The 21491-nt window shown below is 42.3% G+C and overlaps 1 protein-coding gene across 1 annotated transcript in view; it reads left to right on the forward strand.

Annotated features, from left to right (window-relative positions):
• Positions 1 to 21491, forward strand: part of LOC124802630 (serine/threonine-protein kinase Sgk2-like) — a 103342-nt gene that overhangs the window by 59693 nt on the left and 22158 nt on the right. Inside the window, exon 8 of the mRNA XM_047263524.1 lies at positions 15327 to 15500. Coding sequence (XP_047119480.1) covers positions 15327 to 15500 — 174 coding nt within the window. The remainder of the gene's footprint in view (positions 1 to 15326; positions 15501 to 21491) is intronic.

Genomic DNA, 21491 nt, shown 5'->3' on the forward strand with positions numbered 1-21491 from the left:
TGATCATATTCTGTAAACCATTGCTTCTTCCAACATTGTTAATGAAGGCTGAGGTCAAAAGACATAGTAAACAGTTATAAACATAAATACCGCTGATTGTGGAACACTTGAGACTACAGTTCTAGTTCTCTTGTGAAGTTTTACAAAGTGAGGTTGTAATGGTACTTGAATTATGTAACCATTACGGCACCTCACCTCAACCTCTCGATACCAACAATATTCTACTGTGTTTCTGTAAAATAGTTAACATATTTCTATGACAACATTCAGATTTGATTTCATTAATGTAGAGGTACTCCGATACATCGATATGTATATATTGCAATGATATTATTCTTATGTGTATTCTTTCTTTTGTCACTATCATCTTTGACGTACTTGTAACTCTGTTTTTTGGGCGCGTAAGCAGTTATTAGAGAGTCAAGCTTTGGTCGTCATGTTAAAAAGACGGAAATTGTAGTCAGTTTATGAAATGTGAACTTTAATAGTGAGGAAGATATTTTCAAGTATGTTTTATATTGTGAAGTGATGTTTTGAAACGAGTTACGTGATATTGCAACAAAAGTAGTAAAAAAGAAGTGTAACTTAAATTCGAGGTGCTGATTACTTTTTTACATCACCATCGTCCTAGCTTGCAAAAGTTTAATCTTCAAGAATGGTTTATGTAACACATCTATAAAACTTTTGAATATCGCAGAACAACACCTAGGCCTCTTTGCATCCGAGCTTGGAATCATCACTACCTAGATTTTCGACGATTGAGCAATGAGTTCACAACGAGACCAGCGTGGGAAACACGAAAAGATGAGTGCCTAGTTTATCCATTATTTCAAGAAATGACTTTATTAACTGTGCTCTAATGACACCTATCCCATAATATAACTTTGTTGTTGCCCGAAAATGTAATATTTAGCAGTGTGAGCAACACTATAATCATAATTAATTTTTGACCTTTGTTGTGGTAGGGTGTTAGAAGGTGATGTGGAAATAACATCAATGCAGTGTAAAAAGTGTGATTCCAAGAAAGACAAATTTGCCTAGAGTAAACGTGAAATAAAGTTTCTTCCATTTTCTGCCTTGGCTAACAACGAAGAGGAAAGCTTTTGGTTGCAGAATATGTAGACATGAAGTAAAAAACACCAATGATGACAGGAGATGCATTGTAAATAAAATCAAAGCTCGTTTGGTGTAAAATACTCTTTAATTGCTGTAAGATTAAGATTTTTTAAAATTTGGGTCATCAGTCTTCTGACTGGTTTGATGTGGCCCGCCACGAATTCCTCTCCTGTGCCAACTTCAGAGTAGCACTTGCACCTACGTCCTCAATTATTTGCTGGATGTATTCCAGTCTCTGTCTTCCTCTACAGTTTTTGCCCTCTACAGCTCCCTCTACTACCATGGAAGTCATTCTGTCGTATCTTAACAGATGTCCTATCAGAATGAGATTTTGACTCTGCAGCGGAGTGTGCGTTGATATGAGACTTCCTGGCAGATTAAAACTGTGTGCCGGACCGAGACTCGAACTCGGGACCTTTGCCTTTCGCGGGCAAGTGCTCCACCAACTGAGCTACCCAAGCACGACTCACGCCCCGTCCTCACAGCTTTACTTCTGCCAGTACCTCGTCTCCTACCTTCCAAACTTTACAGGAGCTCTCCTGCGAACCTTGCAGAACTGGCACTCCTGAAAGAAAAGATATTGCGGAGACATGGCTTAGCCACTGCCTAGGGGATGTTTCCAGAATGATATTTTGACTCTGCAGCAGAGTGTGCACTGATATGAAACTTCCTGGCAGATTAAAACTTTGTGCCGGACCGAGACTCGAACTCGGGACCTTTGTCCTATCATTTTCCACATATTCCTTTCCTCTCCAATTCTGCGCAGAACCTCCTCATTCCTTATCTTATCAGTCCACCTAATTTTCAACATTTATCTGTAGCACCACATCTCAAATGATTCGATTCTCTTCTGTTCCGGTTTTCCCACAGTCCGTGTTGCACTATCCTACAACACTGTACTCCAGGCGTACATTCTCAAAAATTTCCTCCTCAAATGAAGGCCTATAAGTATCTCGCTTTATCATTTCTGCTGCTTCTCATTACTTTCATCTTTCTTTGATTAGCTCTCAGTCCATATTCTGTACTCATTAGACTTTTCATTCTATTCCTCACATCATGTAATTCTTCTTCACTATCACACGATTAGCAATGTCATCAGCAAATCTAATCATTGATATCCTTTCACCTTGAATTTTAATTTCACTCCTAAACCTTTCTTTATAGCTTCTTTGATGTACAGATTGAACAGTAGGGACGAAAGGCTACATACCTAGCTTACATCGTTTTTAATCTGAGCACTTCGTTCTTGGTTATACACTCTTCTTATTCCCTCTTGGCTCTCATAAATATTGTTTATTAACCATCTGTATCTATAGCTTACCCCTATTTTCCTCAGAATTTCAGACATCTTGCAGCATTTTACGTTTCTGAACACTTTTCCCAGGTCGACAATTCCTATGAATGTATCTTGATTTTTCTTTAGTCTTGCTTCCATTATCAACCGCAATGTCAGAATTGCCTCTCATGTGTGTTTACCTTTCCTAAAGCCAAACTGATCGTCATCTAGACATCCTCAATTTCCTTATCCATTCTTCTGTATATTATTCTTATCAGCAGCTTGGATTGAAATGTAAAAGCCAATACTGGGTTATGACAGCTGCTGCAGAAGACAGGAATGCAAACAAACAGTCATATAATAAGTCCTATACTTATTGCAGCAGTGTTCAATCCAGTACAATTTGTAAAATATGGAAGAGTGAGAAGATTAGTATGAAAACATGCAAAAGTTATCTCTACACCTTCTTACTTGCAAGTGATCAGAATGTGGTTACCTCTTATTAAAATTTATAAATTATATTATATGAGAAATTGGTGGAAAAATATACCAAATGTAGTTAAAAAATAAATGTTTGGTAAATGGAATGTTTGCTGAAGCTCTGAAATTGGAAAATAGTTCTGCTAAAGAATGTAAGCAATAAACATTATTTGGAAACAACATCTAAAGCTGCAGTGTGTGAAATGTATAAAATAAAAAAATAACACAAAATGAGAAACGCAGCAAAATTCTCAATGTTTTACTCTGTCTTTGTGCCACAAACATTAATACAAAACTCAATACATATTTAATGATTGTGAAGTTGTGTGTGATTAAAATAGCTTGTTCATTTGAAGTTCAGCTTGGAAGATGGGATATGCCATCAGTGCAACGGTAATATCAGTGACAAACCATTTTTCCCACCCTCACTACCAGTAGTTCAGTTGAAATAGTTGCACATTTTGGCCATTTTGCCAGTGAGCAGTCATACTTTTGTCATGTAATAGCATTGTGTGTGTGTGTGTGTGTGTGTGTGTGTGTGTGTGTGAGAGAGAGAGAGAGAGAGAGAGAGAGAGAGAGAGAGAGAGAGAGAGAGAGAATAACTGAAATATTAGAACACAGGCTGAAGTATTGGAAGCATGACAAAGTATACATACTAGAATCAGTGGTGTGAAACTAGTTCATGAGAATGCCTACATTTCCACCTTGTACCACTTGTACCACAACCTGGTACTTACAGTGAACTTTAGTGAGAAAAGTTCAGTGCAAAATTGTTGTCTATTATTGATGTGAATCAATGCAACAAATGAATAAAGGTTTTTCAGAAACAACTACAAGCTGTCTTCTTTTATGATGATTCAGTTTTTATTTTACCTGACCAATTTCAAATCTCCTGGCGACTCATCATCAGATGGTACAACAGTATTTAATAATTGATTGTAGCATTTTGGGGTCACTGTGTGCTAATAACTCAACAAAACTGTCACCACAATGCTTCAATCGGATAGTAACAACTGTTGCATCATCTGATGAGTCAGTATGCAGCTTGAAACTGGTTGTGGCAAAATGAAAATTGAACCATTGTGAAAGCAGACTGGTTACAATTATTTTGAAAAAGTTTTGAAGTATAGTAGTCGAATAACACACACAGCATTGCACTTACCAATAGAGACAACCGCAGTGTACAAGTTGTCTTTCATAATGCCATGAAATGTGAAATATTCTCCCCAAAATGGTCCTTAATATCCTAGCATATAATATCATTCCTGCTGTGATAATCTGCATTCCATGGGGGGTCATATCCATGTGAAAGACCTATCCATATATCCACACAGCACATCCTGTTACTTCTGTTACTAATATATGATCTTACCCCATCAGAGGGAGAGGAACTGTGGAAGCAATAAAGTAATACATCAGTTCTGCTACTATTGTGGTATGTTGTTTTATATTATCATAAGCACTAGCCAGCTACTACAAAGGCAGACTGAATTAAACATGCTGGCTCGTCAGAACAGTTAATGTTCCAAAGATTGTAATGTGTGTGCTCGATGTGACTTATTGACGCCACACAGCCCCCACACCCCTTGTACGCCCCCCCCCCCCCCCCACAGTACAGAGTACAGCCTATGAGCCCTGAGGGGGAGGGGGGGGGCGTATGGGTGTCAGCATCGGTGGCAGGCACACAACCGGAAGTTCCATCTCCATTGGGTTGGCGTGTGACGGTGCGGCGGGCGGCCGCTGGTCCAACTCATAATCCGAAAACCAGTGGGGGGGAGGAGGGGTGGGGGGGGGGAGATGATGCGTCGGCCAACTCGGGAGTAGTGGTATGGGAGAGGGGGCAGCGTGTGAGCATGCCTTCCCTGAATGCATATTGAGCCGTCCGAAGAAATGAAAGCTCGAACACATGATGGGTCGCACTCTTCTGGGAGGGACAAGCTGTGCACTATCTTGACGCTGACGTCCTCGATGACGGTCGGGTCTGTGCTGTCGGTGAGCAGTACAAGCACACGATTACCTAACACCATTCTGGACACGTCGTCGACGTGGTCAGGTGGTACGTTGCAGCACAAAACGAAGGATGGGGCATCTGCGTCTATACTACCAGAATTGTCTTCAAAACCTGTGAATGGGGATGATGATGACATGTCTGGGGAACTCGCGAACTGCTGTGGTGAATCGTTGAACAGAGAAAACCCAACCGTAGGTTGAACAGACTCATTAGCGGGTTCATCAAAAGAACAGTGCCCGAGCAGTCCGACTGGGACAGCAAAGGGTTGTCGGAATCTACGAAGGCAGGCTTGAGCCTGTGTAGAGAAAGGGTTTGCTGACGATCTTTTATAATAATGTCGAACGTCGTCTCGTCCCTCTGGAGTACTTCGAAGGGGCCGAGGTAAGGGGGTTGTAGGGGTTGTCTGACAGAGTTGTCCCTGAGCATGACCTGTGAGCAAGAGCTGAGTGCGGGCGGCACGTAAGTGTCGGGTGGGGAATGGCTGACAGGCGGGTGTAGCCAGGTGTTTCTAAAGTATGCATGCATCCTTCCGATAAAGTCTGTGAAGGAGGGGGAATCCCCGGGATCTTTGGGGAGAATTAGTTCCCCAGATAAAACTGGGTTTCCGCCAAAAACAAATTCGGAAATCGTCCCATGTAAATCCGGTTTAAATGTAGAACGTAGGCCCAGCAACACCCAAAAAAGTGCCTCGGATTGGAGACAGTCGTGGCACCTGAGTGCAGTTTTAAGGGTGTGGTGCCATCATTCCACCAACCTGTTGCTTTGCGGGTGGTAGGCTGTCGTATGGATCTTTTTAATACCGGAAAGATTACAGAGAATTGTAAAAAGTGCAGATTCGATCTGTCGACCCTGGTCGGTTGTGATGGTGGATGGACAGCTGACTGAACCTAGTGATCCAAGAAGAAACGAATTCTTTGGCCGCAGACATTTATACGTATATTATGATCCATATCCAGTATCCCATATTGGTGACCCAGAAGAAAAAGTTCTACGTATTCCACAACTTCCGCACTAGTCATATCAACAGGTTTCACGTACAACACCATGGCTACATTACTGAACATTCTTTACGAAGATTTGGAGGCCCAGCCCTTACAACCAGGACAACTCAACCCTCTGCCATCGATTATTTCGCAGCTAACGGACAATGATCTATGATCTTCCACGAGGATAACCTCTACTTTAGAAACTCCACAATGACCGAGTGTTACACAGTTACCTCAAACAATGGACTCAGGCTTTGTTTCGCTGGATTATGCACAACAACGAGTGAAAACTGAAGTGGATGATTTACTAAATAGTGTGACGATCGATCACTCATACGAAGTGCAAAGGGACCGAAGTTCACACACGTGCTTTGATCCTCTACGCGCCATGACGTCGGTTATAGTAGTGCCATGTGCAACGCCGCCATTTCTGCAAAATTCACACGCTGTCAACTATTACCAAGCTACACTAGCCACACCTTCGTCACTAATCAGGAACAGACATTTTTTATGCATCCAGTTCACCAGAACAAACCACCGGATCGGCGGCCCAGTTTTACGACCACGTGGGTCCTACCATGAAGGGTGCGAGGCCATTGTGTGCAGAAAACTCTCATTGTTGCACTTTACGCTCCAAGCCAACACGCCCCCCCCCCCCCCCCCCGCCCCCCCCAGGAGGCCTCGATTCCGACCACCATACAACCGTTCTCTCCTTCAGCAGTACCGTCTGCGGCTGCCGGGCTGGCCTTAGACGTCATGTCCGAGATGGACAATGTCACTGCTAGTCCTGCAATTTCCAGACCAGTTTACAGGCCCTCATTACGCACCGCTCGCCTGTTCACTCCCATGGTACCGACCGTGCCTGCCGCATTGTGTCTTCAGAGACATTACAACCAGCCATTGTTGCGAACGTGTGTGCTAGTAACATTTCTGCTCCGGTGATGCCCGATCCCAAAATTAATTCTTGTGCAGGGAGACAGCAGGCCACCTCCACTCCATTCTACCCCAGCTACCGTGCTCTGGCACCCATTCTCCTCGTTCCGTTTCCGCCGCAATATGGGATTTAGTTCGCAAGTGTTCCGCCCTCGCGGGGAAGCTTGTGACCTGCGTCACTAACCTACTTTCAGAATACGACTCAGCGGTGCACCTCCGCCGGCAGAATGACGAGCAGAAACAACGCATTGCTCACACTTAACAATAAGCTTGCTGCAGCCCGCATCTCGTTGTTGAAACTACAATCCGCAGTTCCTTCACCGGATTGAACTTCATCACTGAGCATCAGTTCGAACACTCATCAGGTTAGTTCAAAAACATTCATTGCGTGTGACGATTCGTGTTCAGTGACCTCCGCACCACCCAAGTGCCAACTACGCGCAGTGCATCATGTTTCAAACAGTGTCTCGCTCCCGCAGCACGAGCAAGCCCACTATGCAGCCAGCCGCGCTGCTTGTTAATAAACATTCCCCCTCTCCCACGTGCCAGCGAAGCAACTCGGCGGCCATCGCTGTCCCTGACGCGACGTCAGCACCTCTCTCGCCTGTGCCAGTTACGCAAGGTAAAGTTAACAACAGACAGTCGCTGCGTGCCCCCCTCTGCTCCATGCTGTGCGTGCAGTCGACCTCTACAAACAAGCGCATGCCGCACTTGCGTAATAGGCATGTGACTTTCTTGCTGCCTTTTCCCACTCGCGCTAACGGCTATGCCTCATCGCACTCCACTCGTCCCAAAACTCAATGTCAGAACGTTACTCAGCCTCGTGTGCGGTTCTCAGTCTCTTCTGTCACTGACGGAATGACACACAAGATAATTACCACTGCCTATTAGACACAAGGTTAGACGCCTCAACCCCATTAAGTGGCGCGCAGCCCAGCAGCAAATTAATGACCTTCTGGAGGCAGGCATCCTACAGCTATCAGACAGCAATTGGTCTTCACCAATTCACCTCGGCACCAAACACGACGGTTCTTTTCGAATGTGAGGTGATTACAGACGTTTAAAGGCTTGCACTGTCATGGAAAATTACCCCGTGCCAAACATAAACGATTTCACTCATATGTTATCGGGCACCACAATCTTCAGTGTGATTGACTGCAAACGTGCTTATCACCAGATTCCCGTAGTGCCAGAAGACATTCCAAAGACTGCGACCATCACACCGCTCGGTTTGTTCCAGTACAACTTCATGCCATTCAGTTTAAAGAATACAGCACAAACGTGGCAATATTTCATTGACTCAATCTTACAATGATTAAAGTTCTGCTTCGCATACCTGGATGACATCCTCCTTTTCAGCAAATCAACTGGAGACCATGAAGAGCATGTATCCCAGTTCCTCCAGACGTTGGCATCCAACAGTGTCGAAGTCAACAAAGAAAAATTCCATTTGCGTCAGTCTTCTGTGACATTTCTGGGTTACACTGTCTCTGCACACAGAATACAGCTTCCCAAATCCCGCGTGCAGGCTATCACATCGGAGTCACCAATATGGGATACTGGATACGGATTGTAATATACGTAATAAATAGTTCTCAAGTTTTCTATATAGACATATATTTTACCGTAAAGACTGATACACATGAACAGTGCGTCAAGTACAAAGGCAGACTGAATTAAACAAGGTGGCTCGTCAGAGCAGTTAATGTTCCAGAGATTGTAATTTGTGTGGTCGATGTGACCTATCAACGCCACAATATAAAGGGAGTTAGTTGATCATCCAGTGCCAGAGCAGAATGAATAGGAGGGTCGCAAGGATTAAAATAAATGCAGATTTTTTAACATCTGCAGTATCATGCAATTGTTTGTACTGTACTGCTGTATTTAGTAGGTGGACCTATGTTCTACTACTTTTATGCATTTAGTTTGACAAGTGGCATGTAATCGTGTTTACCTTTCAAGATCATCTTGCAGTGTGTAGTCAATGCCAGCAGGGATGTTAGAAAGTAATTGTTTGTGCATTTTTAGAAATTAAGGACAATAAGAGAAGAAAATAAGTAATTGACAACACTGAAAGAGTAAAATATTCTCTCTTTAACATGTAAGTTGTTCAGAAACACTTGAAATTTTGTAACAAATAGGAAGCCCACTTATCTAGTAGCTAAACATGAATATTTTTTGTGCCATTAATTGTAAAAAAAAAAGTATAAATGAAGTATACAATTTTCATAGACTGATCCCTACCTAGATAGTTATTTTTACTGTGTTTGCTTGTTGCATAAATACAGAAATAAGAGTTCACAAAAGTTGGTTAGGCCAAATAGTTAAATGTTTACCAAATGACCACCATTAAAAATTTCATGATAAATTCAATGGATAATTTTTTTGGCAAATATAGTGGGAAAAATCTGGTAGAATGTAAATAATTTAGGACCAAAGGAGACCACTCAATTAGTAGCAGGCTCTTTGAGTCTCGACAGGCACAGACAAAAGTAAGAGAAAACTTGTTAGATTTCGAAATCAGATCTTTCTCGAGCACACAGTGAGTGACACACACACACACACACACACACACACACACACACACACACACGTGTGTGCGTGCAAACAAACAATAACTTCATGATTGTTGTTCAGCAGGTGGGCTGGGTGAGGTAGAGGGAGAGAGCCAGGGGCCAGGAAGAGCGGGTGGGGATGGGTAACTAGTGGCTTGGAAGGAGGCAGCCAGTTTGCTGGCTAAAATTGTGGGAAGGAGGGATGATGGGTGTATAGGCTAGGCATGTGATGTGCGGGTGCCAGAACTGGGGGGGAATGGCACAAAGTGACGATGTGGAAATGTGAATTGGGCAGGGTTGATTTGACAGAGGAAGGGGAAACTGATTGGTGATGGTTAAGGGGACAGTGGTTTAATGGAGATTGAGATCAGGAGGGTTACAGGAGCAAAGGATGCGTTGCAATGATAATTCCCGTCTGAATAGATCAGGAAAGTTGGTGGTGAAGAGAGGGTTCCAGATGGTCTGGGATGTGATGCAGCCATTGATATCAAGCATATTCCACTCGGCTGCATGTTGTGCCACTGGGTGGCCAACTTTGTTCTTGGCCACAGTGTGGCAGAGGTCAGTCATTCTGTTAGACAATTGTGTAGTTGTCACACCAACATAAAAAGTTGTACAGTGATTGTAGCAGATTGGTATATTACTTGGCTACTTCCAAGGTGACCCTGCATTTGATGGGATAGGATAAGCCTGTGATCAGACTGGAGTAGGGAATGCTGGGTGAGTGGATAGGGTGGGTCTTCTATAGATATATGATCCCTGTGGCAAGGTGTTGGGAATGAGAGTGGTAAAGGGAAGGACTAGAGTGTTCTGTACATTGAGTGGGCGACTGAATATCGCTTTTGAAGAGGTGGGAATGAATTTGAGGTAGGATGTCCACCATTTCAGGGCCTGATAAATAATCAAAGCACAGTCGGAGGATATGGTTCAGTCGTTCCAATTGCAGATGATAATGGGGGTGCCCCTTTATAGCTAATTCTTGAGGGTGGTGGGAGGATTAGCACTGTATGATGATATGGCATGGGAAATCTGTTTGTGGACTGGGTTTGGCGGTCACTGTGTGTTAGTGAAGGCATCAAGAGACCAGTGTACTGAGCAAGGGAGTTTTCATCACTGCACGTATGCCTGCCACTGATGGTGAGGCTGTATGGGAGGGATGACAGTTGTCTAAATGGAGGCATTGTTGGTGTTTAGTGAGTGTAAAATGTACAGAATTGTGGATGGAGCCATCAAAGGTGGAGGACAATGCCCAGGAAGGTGGCACATTGGGTTGAGCAGCACCAGGTGAAGTGGATGGGAGACAAGGTTTTGAGGTTGTGGGGCAATGAGGATACAGGCCCTGAGTCCAGACCATAAAGATATCATCCATAAACCTGAAACAGACAAGGAGTTGTTTTGGGAGGTAGGAAGGCTTCCTCTTCCTGTTGATACCACTATTCAATCATTACCTTCCTCCCTCACTCAACCACCCGCTTTTGGAATTTACTTCCAGTTTAGCCTCACCAGCCTTCCCAGGTCCTTTGCTAAGTACACTAATCTTTCAGCAGGAGAAAGGACAGCCATACATTACCTCAAAACAGATCCTAATCTAATCATCCAGCCTATAGGCAAAGGCTCCACCACTGTCATGATGAATCATAGTGACTATCTGACAGAAAGCTTCTGTCAACTGTCTGACTCCTCCACTTACTGCCATAGGGTTTCCATCCCAGAAGTCCAACATAACCTTAAATCTCTTCTTCTTAGGTCCTTCCTAGGACCTCCTCTCTCTTGAATCCATCTCTCTCCTCCACCCCAAAAACACTCTGCACACCCATCAATCTGGGATGCCCCATTTTAGCTGGTTATTGTGCTCCCACTGAAAGAATTTCCTTTTTTGTCAACCAATAACTCCAACCAGTTGCCCGAAACCTAGCCTCTCACATCAAAGATACTAACCATTTCATTTACTGCCCCCCCCCCCCTCCCCCCCACCTTTCCCACCACACACCACCATCCACTTTACCTCCTTGAGCCTTACTTGTCACTGTTGATGCCATCTCCCTGTATACCAACATACCTCACATCTACAGCTACATTTACCTGTACATACATACTCTGCAAGCCACCATATGGTGTGTGGCAAAGGGTACGTTGTACCACTACTAGTCATTCCGCTTCGTGTTCAACTTGCAATTAGAGCAAGGGAAAAATGACTGTCTACGTGCCTCCATTTGGACCCTAATTTCTCATATCTTATCATGATGGTCTTTATGTGAAAAGTATGTTGGCAGCAGTAGGATCATTCTTCAATCAGCTTCAAATGCTGGTTCTCTAAATTTTCTCAGTAGTGTTCCTCGAAAAGAATGTTGTCTTCCTTCCAGAGATTCCCATTTGAGATCCTTATGTATCTCTGCAACTTGCATGGTGTTTGAACTTACAGGTAACAAGTCCAGCAACCTGCCTCTGAATTGCTTCAATGTCTTCCTTTAATCTGACCTGGTACGGATCCCAAACACAGCAGTACTCAAGAACAGGTTGCGGGCATCCTATAAGCGGTCTCCTTTACAGGGAAGCACACTTTCCCAAAATTCTTCCACAATCATCACATGCTCATTCCATTCCATATCACTTTGCAACATTACACCCAGATATTTAAATGATACGACTGTCAAGATGGGCATTACTACTGCTGTAGGCAAACATTGCAGGTTAGTTTTTTCCTACTCATCCACATTAACTTACATTTTTGTAAATTTAGAGCCAGCTGTCATTCATCACAACTAGTTTGTCTAAGTCATCTTGTATCTTCCCAGAATTACTCAATGACGACGCATTCCTGTACACCACAGTGTTTTCAACAAACAGTCACAGGTTGCTGCCCATGCTGTCCATCATATCATTTATGTGCACAGAAAATAATAGCAGTCCTATCACACTTCGATAGGGCACTCCTGGCAATATCCTTGTCTCTGACTAACATTTGCCATTGAGGACAGCATACTGGGTTCTGTTACTGAAAAAGTCTTAGAGCCACTCCCATATTTTGGAACCTATTCCATATGCTCATACCTTCATTAATAGTGTGAAATGGGACATAGTGTCAAATGCTTTCTGAAAATATATAGATATGGAGTCTGCTATTGCCCTTCATTCATAGTTTCAGTCTACCATGTGATAAAAGGACAAGCTGAGTTTTGTAAGAGTGCTTCTTTCCAAAACCGTGCTGATTTGTGGATAGGCTCCTCAGTTAAGGGTATTGGTCTGTAATTTTTGCAGATCCATTCTTTTACCCTTCTTATGTAGAAGAGTTATCTGCACTTTTTTCCATTTGCTTGGGACTTCGCACTGGCGAGAGATTCATGATAAATGCAAGCTAAGTAAGGGACCAATGTCGTAGAGTAGTCTTTGTAAACTGAATTGGGATTCGATCTGGACCTCGCACCTTACTTCTGTTCAACACTTTCAGTTGTCTCTCTACATTAGGAATGCTTATTACTATGTCATCCATATGAAAGTCTGTTTGATGGTCAAATAACAGAAACACACTCCTAGCTTTCTTGACCGATTTATCAACTTTTGTAACTGCAGTTGCTATAATGATATTATGATTATTAATCCTAGTCTGTATACTGACCTTGTCGATATTGTACACCCTGTTTGTAGCTACAAGGTCTAAGATATTTCCAGTATATGTGTGCTGCTCAAGATAGTTTTCGGAATACTTGTTCAAAAGCACTTTGCAAGACTGTCTGTCTGTACCCTCTGCAATGAATCCATAGATGTCCCAGTATGTACTCAACTAGTTAAAGTCACGTCCAATTGCATGATCTGGATATTTACGCACTACTGCCTGTAGACTTTCTTTGAATGACTGTAAAACTATCACAGTGGAATCGGGTGGCCAGTAAAAACATTCAATAATGAACTTGGTTCCACCCAGACCTGTTACACATTACCAGATGACTTCACTGTCATACTCAACTTGGACCTCAATGGGTAAAAAAAAAAAATTGTTAACTGCAGTGAACACACCTCTTGTGCCATCTAATCTGTCTTTCTGATACATGTTCCATGAATCGCCAAATATCTAAAAGCTTTCCACTGCGTGTGTCAGCCATCTCTCAGTCCCAAGAATGATTTTGACAGTCAAAGTGTCTTTACTCTGATTGTGATCTGACTTCCCGTTCTGCATATGAGCTGCCCAGTGTTCATCAGAGTATCTCAGGGTGCCACATAGCCTAAAAAAAGTGGCTTCCTTTGTGTAGTGCACCCTAGCCTATCAAGGGTAGTCCTGCAAATTCCTATCTCTCAACACAGATCTATAAATCTGCAGCCAAGACTGTCACATAGTTGATGAAGCCTTTGGTTGAGACCCTTCACTTGGCTATGAACCAAAGGAACCTGACCAAGTCTGGCAACAATGCTGCAAATTGTGAGCTCTGCTTGCACTTCATATGTGAGGCCAGCAGTCTTCACCACTTCAGTCAGCCACCTGTATGAACTGAGGATAACCTCAGAACCCATGCGACAAGTGTTATTGGTCCCATTGTCAGCCCCTACTTTCAGACGACTCACCCTTCATGCATGATAGCCTCAGGCGAGGCCATCTCTACATCTTGGATGAGGCTCCCGGGCAGACATACCGACTGCACATTGGCCATATCACCATACAGCCCTAACGCTCCCACCACCCCCAAGAATCAGCTACAAAGGAGCACCCCTCTTATCACCCTGAACTGGAACAACTAAACAATATTCTTCACTGGGACTTCCACTATCTATCATGCCCTGAAATGAGGGACATCCTACCCAAGATCCTTCCCAACTATCCTGAAGTGTTATTCCATTGCCCACCCAACATACACAAAATTCTAGTCCTTACCTATGCCACTCCCACTTCCAACTCCTTGCGACAGGGATCATATCCCTGGAAAAGACGTGCCCAGTACATCCTACTCCAGTCTGGTCATAGGCTTATCCTCCACCTTCAGAGGCAGGGCCACCTGTGAAAGCAGCCACATAATATACCAACTCTGCTGCAGTCACTGCACCATTTTTTGTCTCAGTGACAACCAACTAACTCTCCACCAGAATGAATGACTATCTGTGTCTAAAAACAAAGTTGACCATCTGGTGGCACAACATGCTCGTTTTAATAGCTGCTTCACAACCCAGTTCATCTGGATTTCTCTCTCCAGCACCAGCTTTTGTGTATTACACTAATGGAGTTACCTTGCAACACTTCTTTTGCCCCTGTAACCCTCCTGGCCTGAATCTCCAGTAACCCTTAACACTCTGTTCCCACACCTCCCACTCAACAATTTGCCTTTCCTCTGTCCTATCACCCCATCCCAATCCACATCTCCATGTCGGCATCTTCATTCGATGCTCGTCACTGCCTCCGCCATCATGCCTCATATACCTAGCTCGTACATCTGCCACTCCTCCCTCTCACATTCCTAGCCAGCAAACCATCTGCCTCCCTCTGAGTTGATGGGTACCCATCCTCAACCCCTCTTCCTGCCTGCCACCTCAATTTTAAAAGCAATCTACGGCATGGTACTCAATGTGAGTCTTGTAGCACCTGCAAAGGAGTTGGATGGGCATCTCATTGCTGCTATCATACTTATTGTATGAACCTGCTCTTGAATGTGCTGCTGTTTCTTGGACCTTCTCTACCTACTCTACCTCTTCTACTGATCCAACCTAATAAGGGTCGTTACACTGATGAGCAAAAGTAAAGAATGATTTGAGTAATAAAGTGCAGCAGCACTTAAATTAAATTTCGTGAGGATTCTTCCACTGAATTTGTCTGCAATATACTTATCTTAAAACAGTTTTATTGGGGTATTCCACATTTGGTTACTCCAGTTGTATACTCCTAGATTTCATCTGCAAGTGTGTTTGCTTCTCACTGTTTGTTATTTCAGTGTTGGAATTTTGTATAATAAATGAAAAAAAGTGATGACAGTTTTCTTTCCTATCAGGGCTATGATCGCAGTGTGGACTGGTGGTGTCTCGGGGCTGTATTGTATGAAATGTTGCATGGGTTACCCCCTTTCTACTCACGCAATACTCACGACATGTATGACCGCATTCTGAACAAACCACTGAAGTTAAGGACTGGGATTTCGGAAAGTGCAAAAGACATTCTTGCCAAGGTTTGTATGCATTGGTTAAAAAAAAAAAAAAAAAAAATTGCTTTTTGTAACAGAAATAATATCTTGAAGAAATCTCATTTCCTTGGCGGTGAGTGAAGAGGTAATTCAATGTTTAGTCCTCTGTAAGCAACATCTATCCCAGTACATGTACTACAAACAACTTAATACATTATCTTGTTGGCACTCTGTTTATGTACTACGGCAGTTCCACCAGATGTTCTATAAAATAATAATTTACCGTCTTTTTAAACTGCAACTTCCAGTGACTGAAAGAGTATAAAAATAATTTACACTCATGCTTCATTCTAAAATTTTATTTATCCCTTGTAAATGGCCAGTTGTGCTAGATCCTCATTTAAAGGCATCTTGTTCTTTGCTTTCTTAAAATTCAATGATTTGTTTTACACTCTATTGGTGATAATGTTGGTGAATATCTTGTAAGTTATAGATAGGAGGCTGGTAAGTATGTCATTTCCTACCTTGTTTATTTAATTTCTTCTGAAGGACTTTCAGCCTGATGATTGTGTTTCTTTACAGCTTTGCATCTATTTTTGCTCTGTAACCTAAATAGAAAAAGATATTCATGAATATTGCATATAAAATAATTAAGTACAGTAGAGCGTCAATTATCTGTATGTCAGTCAACCGAATGACCACTCAACCAAACTGTTACTTGCTCGCACATGCCGCCTCCCCGCCCTCCTCTCCCCTCCCCAACAACACTGCCAAATTGCCAACAATCGTAACCATTTGTGCTCAGCTACAATCACTTGTCAACTTTGCCTGTCACCCCAGCATCTCATTAACTAGTTGTCCAGAAAATGAAGTTGGATATATATTGGCTGCTTGTGAAGCATTTAAGTGTTTAGGTACTGCCTTGCAGTGATGGTTTGAAGCTCAAGTTGAAAATGACTCATATCAGATATGGTCATGAAAAAGTACATGACTTAGCTGCTAGTAAGTGGGTAGGCTTGCTTAGACAGTCCAAAATTAAGGACTTTTTTAAGCTTTGATTCTGTATGTATGTAGTTTACATGGAAAATGCATATGTGTTACATACATTTTGTTTACTAGGCTGTATTACGTACATTCCTACTGTGCTTGCCTTTGTAATAATAAGAGATTGTAGTTTTGATAAATATATGTAGTTTTTTATTGGTAAATAAAAGTATATCAATATAATAGAAGGAAACATTCCACGTGGGAAAAATTATATATAAAAACAAAGATGAGGTGACTTACCGAACGAAAGCGCTGGCAGGTCGATAGACACACAAACAAACACAAACATACGCACAAAATTCAAGCTTTCGCAACAAACCGTTGCCTCATCAGGAAAGAGGGAAGGAGAGGGGAAGACGAAAGGAAGTGGGTTTTAAGGGAGAGGGTAAGGAGTCATTCCAATCCCGGGAGCGGAAAGACTTACCTTAGGGGGAAAAAAGGACAGGTATACACTCGCACACACGCACATATCCATCCACACATACAGACACAAGCAGACAGTTTTCCAAACATCCATGTCCCCCATTTAGTATGGCTAATCAACACACCACTGTACTGGAATAAGTATACAAAAGATGAACATTAAGTTTCAGTGGTTGGGTTACTGTAAGAAGTGTTGGACAAAAGAAGTACAAATGTGACACCTGAAGAGGAGAATGGAGTAAGTGTAAACAAAATAGAAATGACAGAATTAGATAATGTACTACAGAAAGTGAAAAACATGAAAATACCAAGAAGGGACAGCATAACCCCTGAATTGATAGAGTATACATCTTCTGACACCTAAATTCCTCCTTTTCATCAACAAATGCTGGACAACGAAAGAAATTCCAAACTGGTGTAAATTGGCCACAAGAACACCTTTGTTTAAGAAAGTAGACACTAAACACTGAGGATTTTAGGGTCCTCTCCTTACTCAAAAATGGGTATGGAATATATTCGAAGATAACACAAGCACACAGTAATTTGGGAAACTATCTTACTGGAGGAGCAAACTGGGCTCAGGAAGGGTAGGTGCTGTTCAGATACATTTGTCATGAGATAATAAGTGAAAAGCATGTAGAATTTAATAAACACACATATCTGCAGTTAGAGAGTAGAAGCATATCACACACTTACTAAAATCCAGCAAATGTACTAAAACTCCAAAATTGGCATTGCCAGAAAAGATAATATGAAAGTAAGAGCAAAATTAGGATTACAACAAGTATGTCAGTTTGTCTCTAATACTTGTTAATTTCATTGTCGTTGAAACGTTGAGACAATTGCTAAACGAAATAAGGTTTCACGTCCATAACTTCATTCATCGACATTATGTAATGACAATGCTTTTTGCTGATGACCAACTTCTTATAGCAGACATCAGAGACATAATTGTAAGAGGCATTTCTAAATTAAAAATTACTGCCAAGATCTATAACCTAGCAGTCTCAACCCTACAAGACAAAAGCCAGGGTTTTCCAAAGTAAAGATCCAGTCCCAAGCAAAATGTTAATAAATGACAAATTCAACTTCTTGGGAAATACAGTCAGCTTCACAAACGAAAAAGACGTGCCAAAAAAATGAAAGATTTTATTATATTGATGAAACCATATACAGAACACAATAAAATGGTGAGAGGAGAGAAAGCCTGATAAAGCTCTACAAAAGAATTGCATCACCATCTATACTTCATGATAGTGAGACATGACAATAACAGCTGAAAATTGTGAGACATGATAATAACAGCTGAAAATCAATTAGTATACAAGCTGCAGAAATAGACTTCTCAGGAAGAGCTGCTGGCTATAGATTATCTGATATAACGAGTAAAGCTGTCAGACAAGAATTAAGACTGAAAGGAAAAAATGTACAGATGAAAGAATGTCAAAGGAAGAGATCATGTCACTGAATGAAAATGCAGTGCCTAAAACAGTAACGAGTTCTTGACAGGTACTGAAAAAATAACAGGCCACAAACTAGAGGACAAAACAGGCATATACGCAACACTTGAAAGGAGGAGGAAAAAGAAGAAAAAGAAAAGTGTCTGGCACAAATTTGAAACTTACTGCAGATTGCCACATCCTATCCCATGAGTCTGATTTTTAATACAAGACAGGCAATTTTTACTGGCATTTTGTTCTTGCTAAGTCTATTTTCGTATTGTTTTCTTGCATAAAACTGCATCTTGGAGAAGCATGTTGTTTTGTATAAACTGTCTTAACATATGACCTTTCTCATTTCTCACTTCACACCCTAACTTGTCTACTGGAAAAGGTTTTAAATTTTGCCCTGCTTGAACATGACAGTCCTCTGTTACAATCTTTTTGGGAGATTTGCTGTCATTTATCAACTTCTGTAACTATCTGTAAAGGTCTTCTACAGTACTTCGTCCTATAATGTGAGCTTAGAGTTCGTTAATTATTAAAACAAGATTCCTATTGTGACTTATACTCATTCACTAGGTATTGATATTACTTTTATTTTTCATACCAGTACTTCACCAGAATCTGATCCCCACTCTTTTTCCCTGTGATGAAACATATGTTCTTTGTCTAGTTCTGTTTGGCTAAAGCCAAAATAATTTTTTTGCTACACTAATGATAATCTTACTACAACTCTCTCAATCTTGTTCAGTTTTTCTTCCTACTCCACCAATCTAACTTCATGACCTGGAGTTCTACAATGTATTGTACCTAAATAAAAAGCTGGAGAATCAGTTGTGTTTCTAAGGTCTGTGTTGCCTGTTTAGCTCAAAATTCCTATAGCAAGGTGCAGGCACAAAAGTTACTGGCGTTATTCATAGTATACAGCAATTGAATTTTTGAGAGTATACTTCCACCTAGATGAGGATACCAACATCCCAGTACCTCACGTGGGGCAGTAGGGTCTTCAACAAACATATCTACATCTACATCCATACTCCACAAGCCACCTGATGGTGTGTGACGGAGCTACCCAACAACTGATAAACTATTTCAAAGAATAAAATTGCTGGAGAAATGTGTAAGACAAAACATTGCCAACATTTGTGAAAACCACATCACCAAGAAAGATTCGTGATGGAAAAAGTACATGGCAGTACACAAATGATAAGGACTGCAGAGCTTTGTGGTCTCTGACTTTGAGAGTTTAGTATAATTTGAAGCCCATTGTGTGCCAGACATACAAGATTACTTTAATAAACGCAAACTGCAGGGAGGGAATCCTGACTGAAAATGCAGGGAAAAAGATTCTATAAACATGTGTCTAGAAATGCTTCATTGCCATGCTTCATTGCCATGCTTCATTGCCATGCTTCATTGCCATGCTTCATTGCCATGCTTCATTGCCATGCTTCATTGCCATGCATCATTGCCATGCATCATTGCCATGCATCATTGCCATGCATCATTGCCATGCATCATTGCCATGCATCATTGCCATGCATCATTGCCATGCATCATTGCCATGCATCATTGCCATGCATCATTGCCATGCATCATTGCCATGCATCATTGCCATTGTGTGTTGCAGGTTGTATCATTGATGCAGCATCCTGTAAGCAGCAGAATGGTCTGGTATTCATGTTGGAACAAGCAGAGATGTATGGTTACACAGATGGAAATGGCTGCGAGGCAGCATGGCTACACAAAAACAAATACTCTCACGGACAACAATCTCATCACACAACTTTTCAAGCCCTTTTTGGGCATTTGTGTGATCATACAGATGAACATGCAGGGAATGGTAGACTGCGTACACCAGATTTGGAGGATCAGGTTTTACAGGATTTCGAGCCAAACTGTAGTATAAGCTCCAGGCAAGTTGTCCACAAATATGGTGTAAGCCAAAGCACGGTTACGTGTATCCTGCATGAGAGCTGCTACTGTCCCTATAATCTGCAATGAGTGCAAGGATTGTCGGTAGCAGATTTCACTCAACAAGAAGGATTTTGTGGATGGTTTTTACACCAGACCATGACAATTATGGGGTTTCTGTCATCAGTGGTCATTTGTGGGCTGCAGACTAACCTTGGGAATGATTGAGGCATCTCATCAGTGTTGGTCCAGTATCAGTAATTGGGACAGGATTTCTTGGTGACCACATACTTGGACTGATTATTATTCCACAACACTTTGACAGAGGAACATACCTGGACTTCTGTGGAATACCCCGCGTAGACTGTTATTTCTGTACGATGGAGTACCATCGCACTTCCGCATTACAGTTTGCTGACACCTCAACATTATCTTCTCCAAACATTTGAAAGTGATGTGGTGGACATCTAGCATTGTCTGCTAGATCACCGGACTTAAACCCCCAGACTTTTACCTCTGGGGGCATTTGAAAAGCGTTGTGTATGCTGAACCAGTACCTGATGTGCAGACCCTTCAACATAGTGTTCATGATGCCTGAGATGCTATTCAGAGCTGGGCTGGAATGTTTGAAAGAATGTGGCAATCCCTGATGCAAGATATGATTGCCTGCATTGCATCCTATGGAGGCCACTTCGAACATCTGTTGTGACATGAATGCGATGCAGTTCTGTACTGTGTTACAAGATTATTTGTTGCCATTGCATGCACACCGTCCATTTCCAGACAACTGTTCATAGGACATTTTCCCCTCAGTTTCCAGTCAGGAATCTGTCCCTACAGTATGTCAGTTTTATCATTGTGATTCTTGAGTTTCTCCCGGCGTATTTGATAATCAAACTATCCACGGGTGTGCTGCCGCTCTATAGTGTCCAACGAGCACAATAATTCGGCGATCATACATGTCGCCATCATCAGGTGAACTGACGGACTGAGCTCCTGTGAACGTGCCGGCACGGAGATCCTTACGCTGTGGCTGCTCAGAGGGAACTGGGTTCGGTCGCGGCGGCGGCTGATTTAAATACCCTCCGCCCGCGGCGCGCTCCCTCCGCCGTTCGCGCCCCGCGCCACAGTCGCGCGGTGGAACAGATTGCGATGGCGTCTGAGATGACGTCAGTGTGATGGCTCTGTCCGCCGTGGTCGTCACAACTAT

Source organism: Schistocerca piceifrons, chromosome 6 (assembly GCF_021461385.2).
Source record: "Schistocerca piceifrons isolate TAMUIC-IGC-003096 chromosome 6, iqSchPice1.1, whole genome shotgun sequence".
NCBI lineage: Eukaryota > Metazoa > Arthropoda > Insecta > Orthoptera > Acrididae > Schistocerca > Schistocerca piceifrons.